This window comes from Brienomyrus brachyistius, chromosome 7 (assembly GCF_023856365.1).
Source record: "Brienomyrus brachyistius isolate T26 chromosome 7, BBRACH_0.4, whole genome shotgun sequence".
In the NCBI taxonomy this organism is placed as follows: Eukaryota; Metazoa; Chordata; class Actinopteri; order Osteoglossiformes; family Mormyridae; genus Brienomyrus; species Brienomyrus brachyistius.
In genome coordinates, this window is record NC_064539.1 from 19006132 (window position 1) to 19018544 (window position 12413).

General features: G+C 36.7%; 1 protein-coding gene across 3 annotated transcripts in view; it reads left to right on the plus strand.

Annotated features, from left to right (window-relative positions):
- The first annotated feature begins 614 nt into the window (after window positions 1-614).
- Window positions 615-12413, plus strand: part of nedd4l (NEDD4 like E3 ubiquitin protein ligase) — a 56214-nt gene continuing 44415 nt past the window's right edge. For 2 of the 3 annotated variants that reach the window (XM_049018814.1, XM_049018815.1), the window contains exons 1-2: window positions 615-940; window positions 9021-9094. In XM_049018814.1, coding sequence (XP_048874771.1) covers window positions 896-940; window positions 9021-9094 — 119 coding nt within the window. In that variant the 5' untranslated portion in view covers window positions 615-895. The remainder of the gene's footprint in view (window positions 941-9020; window positions 9095-12413) is intronic. The other variant, XM_049018812.1, reaches the window with a different exon arrangement.

Here is a 12413-nt window from a genome sequence, read left to right on the forward strand (position 1 = left end):
TCACGTAATCCAGAGGGTGTAGGATAAAGAGGACAGGAAACTGGATTATGCTAGATCGGAAAACATGATGTGATTTCATGCATACCAAAATGCAATAAATAAGGCGTAGTACAAATCCTCTCTAACATGTTTTCAGGCTAATTATGGATAAGAACATAATTAATAAATAGAAGGTCCATGCGTTAGATATATTTTGACCATAGAAACTCCAGTCTTTCGCCAAAGATAACATAACATGCACTTTGACGGCATTATTATATTGTCGTGCATGTTGATGTTATTGATTACAATCACTGCAGCATCGGCATCCTGTAAGCTACACCGCAATTGGTGCGCCAATCACATTATTCTTTGTATTTAGAGTATGATCTATGTTCCATCTGTACATTGTCGTTTCTTTACAGCATTACTTTAACTGTTTCTCAAGAGGACGCTGCAGCACCATGAAACAGCCACCCCCGTACACCGTGGTACACTGTACTCCAGTCAGGAAAGATGCGCTCACGGCGCTATACGCCTTCGGACGATATCATTGGCTGGCGCGTTTGTCTTGGAATTTCGGGGAGCCTTCTGGTTGGTTTAATTAGCCTTCAATCAAATCTGGGAGTATTTGCTTGTGGCAAAGATATGAAATGTAGTACTCCGGGATAAGCCGTCGTGTGGAAGGCTGAGTGGGGAAGGAAAATACGTGGTAGCTGTATGTAATCTTTTAGGTTCTGAATATTGTGTAGCGACGCTCCACCGCAAAGGATTAAAGTAATTAACGGTATCGTCTGCCCGTTTGAGAAGGGGGGTTTTATTGGGTGTGAGGCGTACACGTTCATTCAGGAGGAGGACGGCGTACATTAGCTATTGTTCTGGTGTTTTCCTCTGCACATTTTCTTTCCAGAGCTATATGGCTACGAATGTCGAGCCTATCTACGGACTTTCTGAAGATGAAGTAAGTGATTTCCAGTCGCGTTCTCCCCCCCCCCGCCCCCAGCTTGTGTTATACGAATTCCTCGCCAGTGAAAGGCGTCTAAATTAAAAGTTAGATAGGTAGTCACCTGGCATGCTTTTAGAAAGCTGTCAGACTAGGAGGCCACGGCTAGCTAAGCTAAGGTAGCTACCAGCACCAGCGTCCACTATTCAGTCTTTTGCTTGTTCCTTTGAAAAACCAGATAACTTGCTGTAATGCTGGTTTTCCCGGTGCCGCGGCTGTAATATAACGACCTATCCCTCTTCACGTCTGTGTACTAACGTACATAAATAAGCGTATGTTTATAGTTGGGTGGCTAATAATGTCAAGTTAAAGCTTAGCTGAACAAAAACTGCCCCTTTTGTAGTAAAACGGTTTCATGCTGAACTTATTAGATAATCTTGTCTCGCGGTTTAACATGTCAACTGTAATTGTCCCCTGGGCCTAGCTAATAGAACAGGTTTGTGTGTAACCAAACAGTGATTAATATCGAAATGACACAATTTGCTGGATACCTGAATGGTGTTATGTATTTAACCCTGTTATTCAGAGATTGCCGAACCAACCCCTTGTTCCCTTTGCTCTCTCCAATCGTTTATATGTCGGACCATGTCGACATTTCACAGTAATACTTAACGCCTAGTTTACAGTGTATGTGCCGTTTCCGTATGGTGTATCGTTAATATTTTAAACACCCTTTCTTTATAGCGCGCGATTCATTAATATAGTGTATATCAGGGTGTAGTGTATGATTAAGTTGTTATGGGATTCTTTTTTGGTGTGAAAAGGCAGTGTGGGCAGGTTTCTGTAACGGGGTGGAGATCGATTACTTATCGGAGGGCAAATAAGGCAGAAATCCTGTCTTTACATGTAGGATTTCTAGCAGTGACGTATTCTTCCCCAAAGAACATGTTATTGTAGTTTATCGAGAAAGAGAGAAGTTAAAACTGATTAATAAATAACCACAAACGCCTACTAAAAATTCTAACACAAATCGAAGAGACACATTACCGGGACTGGCTTACTGCCTGATTGGTGTGAACATTGTATTGAGAAGTTAGCAGCTATGCTGATTATTGTACTTGATAAATACAATTATAGCCTAAAAATACAGGGAAGACGTTTCATTGTAAGGTGTGGTCTAAAACCCTAAATGTATTTAATATCTTTTGTGTTTCACATTCTATAAGAACTTCTGTCATTGAACTCATAGTCTCCGTTCATCCATTATAAAGCTTATCTAATTCTAATTTTGGTGATGTCATGTAACACAAAGTGTTTAGAGGACTGTTGCTGGGAGTTATCAGTGCTGTGGTTCATCTTTTTTTTTGTTTGTTTGTTTTTACTTAACATAGTGGACAGGCTTTACATTTTGTGGGGTTGGGGGGGGGGATGTTACCACGATTTAAGGGCAAAAAATCATTTAGCATAGCCAGACTGAGTCAATCAATAAATTGAAATTAAAAATCATTTAAACATTCTGGATGTTGTCGTTTAGAAAGGTAACTGTCTGATTATGACAAGAATGGTCAATTCTTGTATTATAAGAATGGTATAATACAAAGTATTATTGACGGTAAATCAGAGTGCACAACAACGAAATGTGTCCTCTGCATTTAACCCATATGTGACAATGTGACATAGCAGGGGGCAGCTAATTCAGTGCCCGGGGAGCAGGGCTTGGGGGCGGCACCGTGCTCAGGGTACCTCAGTGGTGCCTTGCTGGTCGGAGATTCAAACCTGCAGTCTTTCACTCGTTAAAGACACGCTTGTCCACAAGTTTCACCGTTTGTAGTACTTTAAAAATGTCATGAGAAATTAATTTTATTACAGTTTAAATGGACAATAAATCTGCAAATGATACAATTACAAGCAATGTGATTAATATTAAAATAGAAATACGTTACAGAAATAAACACAGTAAACCTGGAATAACATAAATTGCATACTAGTCATATGATCTTGGGCATATGCTTGTATAAAAACAACATATTTATAATGGCAAGAGTATATTGAGGTGTGTTGTAAGAGCAATTAATCTATATGGACTTTCACCTCTGCTATAGTATAGATGTTAATATATTTTTCACATGTTCTGATAGTGTGTGTATGAGCTGTTCACAAGATTTTTTTTATTAAATATTTTGTAATCAGTACTCTTTTATGAAAGAATCCAGTTTTTAAGTACATTCAGATAGACAAATGTCTATAAGCACTGATATTGGAATAGTTGTTGTACAGTATGACGGTCTTATTTTAATTGCTCAGATACAAAATGGGCTGAAGTATTAGGTAATGACAGCCTACAAATTTTCCTGATTATGTCATCATCAAAGCAGCCAAGTTGCATTTCAGTAATTTCCCTTTGGATGCTCATATATCCAGTTTTTTTGTTCAGCATTCAACTCAGTCAGCATTAGTCACACGTCTAAATTCTCAGTTATTAATTACTTAGGGAGAATCTGTACAAAATGAGCTTGTTTGTAAATGTATAGTACATACTTTGTCAGTACACATAATGACCTTTTTTTACATGCTAATCATTTAATCTTGCTGATTTACATACAAAAAGCTGACAAAAATCTGACAGTGTGAAGACACCAACATGTACATCTTTTTCGTTTTATATGTTTAAATGAGTGGCTGATGAGCAGTGCTGCATACTTAATCAAAGGCTACAATGACATGCAGTGGTTCATTTTTTTAACTCTTTATATTTATGTTGTGGGGCGGCATGGTGGTGCAGTGGTTAGCACTGTTGCCTCACACCTCTGGGACCCGGGTTCAAGTCTCCGCCTGGGTCACATGCGTGCGGAGTTTGCATGTACTCCACATGTTGTCGTGGCGTTTCCTCCGTGTACTAGGGTTCCCCCCACAGTCCAAAAACATGCTGAGGCTAATTGGACCTAATAAATTGTCCATAGGTGTGCATGTGTGAGTGAATGGTGTGTGAGTGTGCCCTGCGATGGGCTGGCCCCCCCCCATCCTGGGTTGTTCCCTGCCTCATGCCCATTGCTACCGGGATAGGCTCCGGACCCCCCGCGACCCAGTAGGATAAGCGGTTTGGAAAATGGGTGGGGGTGGGTGGACTTATATAATGTAAAATATATAATAGCATGTAAGATGTACTACCTAGTATGTAAAATATACTGTATGATCACTGTGTTAGATGTGCCCCCATTAACATTACGATTAAAATTAAGAATATTCTGAAAATTGGCTTTGTCAGTGGGAATTGGGAACGGATCACAGCATTTTTTGATTGACTCTGTTGGCTTTATTGTGTACTGATCTTTTGCTTTAAGTCAGCAGACACAGGTGTCATAAACACAGAGGCTGAGCTGTGCCTGAAATTGTCTGCATATTACAACCACTTAACCAGCAATTATATGCTTACAAAAAGCATTGTAGTTGTATCATTATAACAATAAACTAAATTACTGAGGTATGTAAAATACTGCACATGTGGCAGGTGGAGAAAATATGCTGAGAAAAAACTGACTAAAGTAAAAGAGAGAACTCCTAGGCACCTGCCAACCTGGTTAAAATAAAGTCTCAAATTGGGGTGTCCCGATCTGCCAATACAGAGTCCTGTTCTGATACTTGTACTTTTCAAGATAATACAGTTGCACAGTGCACACTTCAAGTATACTAAAAGTGATTAGAATCAATTCCGTGTACATGTTTAACAATTGAATATGCAACGCACTTAGAAAAAATTGCCTGCATCCAAGCTGTTCTTTAATGGTCATTCATTCATTCATTCATTCATTCATTCATTTGTGACAAAATAAAATAAGTCACAACAAATAATGACAATCCTGCTTAATGTAGCATTATAGTAAAAGAACATACAGACCAACAGAAATCTAAATTCCACTTATAATTGGTGTAGCAGTTTAACTTGCTTTAAAAAAAAAAAAAAAAACTTTTCATGATTATACTTCAATGTGTGTTGTCTGTTAAGTGTTTATTTTTTAGATCCCGTATCAAATTGGCAGTATTGAACAGCTCTTTGACTACTGCTTCGCGAAATGTTGGGATTTCAGGGAAGTGGTAGCTGGACGTTTGTTATTTTAAAGGCTTAGTGTAGTAAATATTACTACATACATTCAATTCAATTTTGAAAGCACAAACATTGTGATTAATATTGTGGACGGAGATTGTAACCAAAAATATCATGATATGACATTGTGGCCATGTCGCCCATTTCTACTAGGAATCTTGTGTAAAGGTTTCAGAAGAATTTCAAATATCAGACAGACACTGATATTCAGACATTTAGCTGTTACATATTCTGGGCTCACACAATTTCTAAATCCCTGGTAGCCCTTCCGGTCGGCATTCTTCAGATATTGGTAGCCCGAAATGAATTTTGTCTACGCCAAAATTAAGCAAAAGGCTTTTTTATGTACATATACTCCAGAAAGGAAGAAGAAAATGTTTCAAGATTTGATGTGGAAACAATTCTTATTATTTTTAGTTTGGCAAAACAGCTACTATGACAGAGGCTACATTAACTGGCACTAGCAGCAAACTTGGGACACAGCAGTTTGTCAGCATCACGGGCATCAATAGATGAATGTTTAAAAAAACAACTACTCAGACAATTCCTGCAGCCACAAATCCAGGGCTAAAATAAATCGATCAACGTTTTGCCTTTAAAACACATTCACTTACTTGTGATCAAAACAGATGTGTTGTAACAACAATAACACAGAGCAATGTAATTGCTTAACGTTTTCATTATAGGATGAAAATAATATAGTAATAAACAATATATAATAAATGGAAAAACAATTCGAATGAGATTTATACTTGTGCTTACCCATAAATTCACCTAAATATTTCATTCGCATATTTAACTCCTCAGTATTTGTACCCAGCCAGAAATAAAGAAATTAAACCTCCAGACTTTTAGTTGCTTTCACTTGTACTGTCGATATGTTCAACTATTAAAGTTGGAATATTTTTTTTAATGAAACACTTGATTTAAAAATAATTGATGAAAACACAGATGAACCATTTATGGTTATTGAATATTGATTTAAATATTATTCAATTTCGAACAACCAAAATCAAAATGCCAATCGCTTGCAATGAAAAGGTCAAGTTTTAGTTTTAATGTAAAAAGCAAGTTCCCTAAAAAATGTGAAAATAAATAGTTTGCATTTCTTGCAAAGAAATTGGGGGGGGGAGGGGGAGGGAACTATCCCGGAAGCTATGGGTGCAGTGTTCATGCCCACTGGCACATCATCAACTGCCGGTGCGTTTTCTCCAGCGAAACTTTACAGTATGAAACCACCCTTTTTTTGAGTAATAATTTGAAGTATTCCCACAATTACGTAATGATATTAAAGGAAAATATTTATTATAATGAATTGAAGCATAAAGGCAATAAACATTGCAGGTATCTGTTGTTGTGCATTGAGTTTCCACTTCAAATAATTTCCACATGGTTGACATCTCGATAGTTTAGTTTCAAACCATGAGCCTCAGGGGTTGCTGCAGTGTGTGACGGAGTAAATAAGTAAATTAGATGGACGTGAAAAATGTTAAATACATGGTGCTGTGGTAGCTGATACTGATCAATTAACGGGATTAGCCCTGTTTTCAATCTTGCATTTTGTCATGGAATGTCACTGACCATTAATATTGTGTTTGTCTGTAACTGTATACATTTTTTTTTTTTTTTTTTTTTTTTTTTTTTTTTTTTTAAATGTCTTTCAGTTGTTAACCCGGAGAACAGGCTTCTCGTGCATATTTTTATTTACAGAACTGGCTAGTTGTAAATCTACTCATGGCTAATGATAGCTAGCTGTTAAAACACACAATCTTGTATGCAATTCAGCTCTTGTACGGTCTGATTGCTTACAGGAACTAAAGCTGAATAGTGATAAAGTACCCAAATGTAGAAAAATGTGGGATGATGTAGCAGTTTTTTTTTTTCCAAACCCAGTAGAGCCACCCAAGGTAATTCTGATTCCTTTGCCTGTAGAATATTTCCCCAGGTATTTTGAAGATGATATACATGGCTTATGGCAAACTAGAAGTAAGCCTTTGTGTTCTTTATATTTAGCTGTGGATTCCGTCCTGTTACTCAACTGTGAACATGTTCTTGTAGAGATTGGTTGGAGAACTCTGCTAAGGCAAGAACTTCTATTTCAGGTGAATTCACTGGAGGGCAGTAACATTTTCAAACCTGAAGTCTGCAAGTTTTATCAAATTCCACATCGGGCAAATGAATGACATGCTGTACTTTGGGTGCTACTATCACAGCTCATGAACTTTTGAATAAGTTCTTTGTGAAAAGGTGCAGAAACATTGGCACTAAGTTGGCATAGTTGCTCATAGTAAATTAATTCACATTACATTTATTTAGCAGTTTTCAATCGATGTTTAAAGTAGTAGTTTTATAGTTTGTTTCATTATTCTGTTTTGTACAGTATTTCAGTAGTATTCAATTGAAATCTGGCCAAGCACATTATAGACAACATGTAACAATGTAAAATAAATTCTACGCAATAATTCTTTGTTTTTCTTGCAATTATCATTGATTAAGTAGTATGTGCCTATACTTGTTTATAAATTACTTGTGAGGATGATGGTATTTGAGTTAAAATTACTTCCAAACTATACAATTACTTCCTCCATAAAAAGGTTATATTTGTGCTGTTTCATAAATACATGAAAACGGTTCATCAGATTTCGGTGGACTCTGCTGTGTCTTCAGCAGTTGTTTGTATGGGTATATATAATATGTAGATTTGTATGAGTATTATTCCAAAACCAAAGTGTTTGCAATGATTTGAACTTATAGTTTTGGTTGGATGCATTCATTTCATTTATTTTTTTTTTAACTCTTGTCATGACAGCATTGTGTAACTGCCTAATTAGCAGGTTAGTCAGATTTAAAACCAGTCATCAAAGAACTCAGAGCTGCTGAATCAGACTGAAAAGGGTCACTAGTACCAAGAACAAATGTTTGGTAGGAGGGATGCATGTGGTGTGCTGTAATTCTACATCTTCTGGTCTCTGGTGTTCGTGAAAGGTAGCTTAGCAGACTAAGCTTCAAACAACTGTCCTGCTATGGGTGTGCCTGACAGTCCATCATATCTGTTTATTTACTGCTGTTGTACTTTACCCTCAGTGAAGACTGATAATATCTCTGCGTTACGCAACCTTCTAGAGGCAGTACCATGTGGCAGAATTATTTTGAGGGGGAAATGCCATTGTCCTTCCTTGCAGCTTGAAATATGGGGCAGTTGGCTATAAAGACTCTTTTTGTTAACTTGCATCTAGCCTTAGTTGCTTGAATATTATTTCAATTGTATTGTACAACTGAATTGTATCTGTTTTCCCAGTGAGCCTGTGGTTTGCATTATCAATAATACATCTTAAAGCATTTTAAAAATATTAGTTTAATGTTGACAATTCAGTAGTTCTGCTGATATTTCTTCACACGCTAAATATTTTAGTCAATAACCTATAATCATACATGGGCTCCTAGCTATAAATTAAAATAAATGTCAGGGTATGTTCCGGAGTCCTGTTGCAGAGATGTCATACATCGTGTCACTTAACCTGTGCATCAATGAATGTTAAAGTGGACCATGTGTATCTTGTTCATTTGCAGTTTGGCAGGATTGTCTGGTAGAACATTTCAGGAGACTAAATGAAACCTGCTGGATAGTGCAAAAGTACTTCTGCAAAACACATTTTTATTGTTTGTTCTTGTTTTACATATTTTCAATTATAGGGTAGGTTTGATGCTAGTTTAGTGTCAGAATTTTATGATGTATTGTGTGTAACAGATTTCTTAAACAATATGTCACTGTTTTTTCAATGTGCAATTGCAACATAATACCAGATATGCTCTTACTTTCTGACATACCTGGATGACAGTCTACTGGCTCATAAGGGACATTTTCCTTCCCATCCATTTGTCTGAATCACTTATCCTTCATTTCAGATTAGTACTTTTTAATATACCAAGGTCTCATTAGTATTGAACAGTATTATTAAGAATTTTACTTAATTATCATCTTTTCCCCTTATGCAGGATGACTCCAGAGTTCTTCGTGTCAAGGTTATTGCAGGGATTGAATTGGCAAAGAAAGACATCATTGGGGCCAGGTGAGAAAGGGAAGGTGGTATAACAGAGTATCTGACAGTAGTATAATTTCATTTAGTCTTAATCTCATAACTTGTACTATATAGGAAATGAATCTCTTATGCTATCTCTCTGCATTTGTCTTTAAATATTACATAATATTTTTAAAGTAGGAACTAAACACTACTGATACAGTATATGTTTTGAGTACTTGAATATATTGACATAAATATTCCTAAATATGCTATACAAATGATTTTGTGAAACCTTAGTATCTTGCAAGTTGTTAAATCCTATTTCTATGCAAACTTTTATATAGGTGTTATGTTCAGTCATTTACTTTGAGTAATTTTCTAATGGAGTTGAACAAATGTACTAATATGTCTCCCTCTTATGTCACACATCTCTTGGCATGAATTTTAATGTGCAGCATTGGTTATTGAGACCCATCACTTACACTGTTTCTGTTTATGCTCTGTTGACACTTTTTGAGAACAATGCAGCTTTATATTGCAGTAAAAGGGCTTTTCATGTACAACCAAAACAATCATTTTCATTCAAAGTTCAGGACATTTTAGTTTCATAGATAGTTTTTTAAAAGCGAGATTAACTGCCTCCCTAGATGGTTAACACTGAAAATCTTTACGGTCTACGACATATCCATTACAACGCTACACAGCATACACTGTGACAAGTACATACTGTATTAGAATACTCAACTGTATTGGAAATACTTCCCTAGGCAAATACAGTGAGATGGTCAGCAAGAGGCTCTTAAAGTCAAACATCTTTTCTGAATTGCCAAGAATGTCATAGTTAATTTCCAGTTGCATACACTCGGAGTGACTGATTACAAACCTGTTACTACAAAGAATGTTTAGTGAAGTGCTGCCAAATGATTAGGTGAAAGATTCCTTACAGTTTACTGATGTTGGCTTTCCTTGGGTAAGAAAAGCTTAACAATTAACAGCCTGGTAAAAATTCAGGGTGAACATCAGCTTCTTATCTCTTCAAGGCCATTTCCATCTGATAAAACTGTCCTTTTTTTCTCCACCTTAATCAACTGTAACATTTGCCTTAAAATAAATGGCCTGTAAAATGTATACGATTGCTGCTGGTGTTCTTTTCGAAACTGGTGTTGGTTTGATTTTATTGAGCCAAGTCTGCAAATATTCTTTTTCACTTGATTAATATCTACCTGATGCTTATATTAGTTAAGGTAGGCTGAGTTATTGGCACCCTTGGAAATTCACTAAAATACAGCCTCTCCCCGGCTTAGATAGGTTTATCGGAACATAACCCCATCATAAAGCAAAAATATTTTAAGTCGAAAATGCATTTTAACACAGTACATCTTATCTAACATCATAGCCTACCTTAGCCTAGCATAAACATGCTTGGAACCCTTGAATTAGCCTACAGTTGTGCAAAATCATAAAGCGTATTTTAAAGTGAGGTGTTGAATATCTCATGTAATTTATTAATTGACGTACTGAAAGTGGGGAAAAAAAATTCACCCATCGTCAAGTCGAAAATCATGACACGGACCATCATAACCCAGGGAGTGTCTGTATTATAAAAATAAACAGTAAAACTATTCAGAAAGGACACTGTGGGGTATACATTTTTTTTGGTGATCTTGTAGCCATTACCAGTTGTATGAAAGTCTACAATCATCTCTGTCTTCTCAACTGCCAGTTATTTTGCTTTCTTCTTGGTACGTGGCGCCAAAAGGAGTTTCCTCATTTTTATACAGGAAATCATGTAATGGCACAATCGTGTTCCTTAAAACTTAAATGAACGTGAGTTTCATCACTGATTTAAATTTAGTAGATTTTCTTTCCAGTCTTTAGAGGTATTCATTGAATTAATTGTGAAGTGTTTATTTGGATGAACTTGATTCTAAATTAAATGGATAAATAATTTTAGTTGGTTCCATTGAAACATTAATAAACTATATTTTTCATGTCATGGCATTTTGAATGTATCATTTTTTTTCTTATTATTTTTACTGTATTTCAGGGTCAACTTCTGCCTTGCTCTTTAACCAAAAAGAAAACGTGCAGCTGCTTGTCTCGTATTCTCCCATCGGCTTAAGTGTGGGGTTTAAGTGCACTTACGCTAAATAAGCGCTTTGGGCGGCTAAACGCCAACATATTGCTGTGTTGCAAGTAAATGACCATTAAACACAATATGAGTCATTCTCGCGAACTCATTACTGTAACGTCAATTTTCTCGACAGACTCCGTTGTCTAAAATTGTGATTTTATCTAAGTTGTAGTGAATCGGCTGTGCCGTAAAACTCTTGTGAATAAAAACAGTTGAAGAGTTGAGCATACATTGTAACATATTTGAATGTCTTGTCGGTTGCTAGCAGTAAATTTTAAAGATTTAAAAATATTTTATCTAGTTTTCTATTTGATTTTAAAACTTCAACGGGTAGTGCCTTTTTGGGAGAAATGTTTGAGGGATCATTAAAGCAGAGTTAATATATTACATAATTTAAATATGCCTGATAAGTTCAGATAATGTGAATTGCTCTGCACAAAATTAAAACACCATTTTTGTTGTAACATTTCATGTTTTAGTCAAAGGATTTTCAGTAGCTTAGCAGCTTCTGCCATGTTTTCATTTTCCAAATAAAAGGGTTTATGCGGTTTCAATTAGGTTCACAATATAAATGAAATGGTCAATGTTCCACGTTTTACTTGTTGCCAAAATCGAGAGCCTAACTCCCTTGATGAATTGATCATACTTCTTGCTTGACCACGCCTTCTTTTTTGGGTCAGTTTCGGTAGGCGTGTCCATGCTGGTGAGGGGAGAATTCACTTAATTCAAATGTGCGTAACTTTTTAAGTGCTTGATGGGAACATGGACCCCATAGTGCACATTCAGATGTTTCAGCATTCAGTAAGTTTGAGAGCACATTGGTGTTTATACCAAATATTTCACGCCTTATTACTATAATGGAGAGTTTTTGGTTTTGCCCTAGCAGTGTTTGCCCTTCGAGCAGATGTTCCACTACAAACGTTTGGAATCTTCAGATTGCTGAAGTTTTTTGCGTTATGTTTGTTTCTTTTCGTATTCTGAACTAGGTCAATAGTTCATTACTCATACACTACCAATGAAGTGTAGTTTTGCTCTGATGTGAATCCATCCATTTTCCAAACCGCTTTTCCTACTGGGTCGCGGGGGGTCCGGAGCCTATCCCGGAATCAATGGGCACGAGGCAGGGAACAACCCAGGATGGGGGGCCAGCCCATCGCAGGGCACACTCACACACCATTCACTCACGCATGCACACCTACGGGCAATTTTAGCAACTTCAATTAGCCTCAGCAT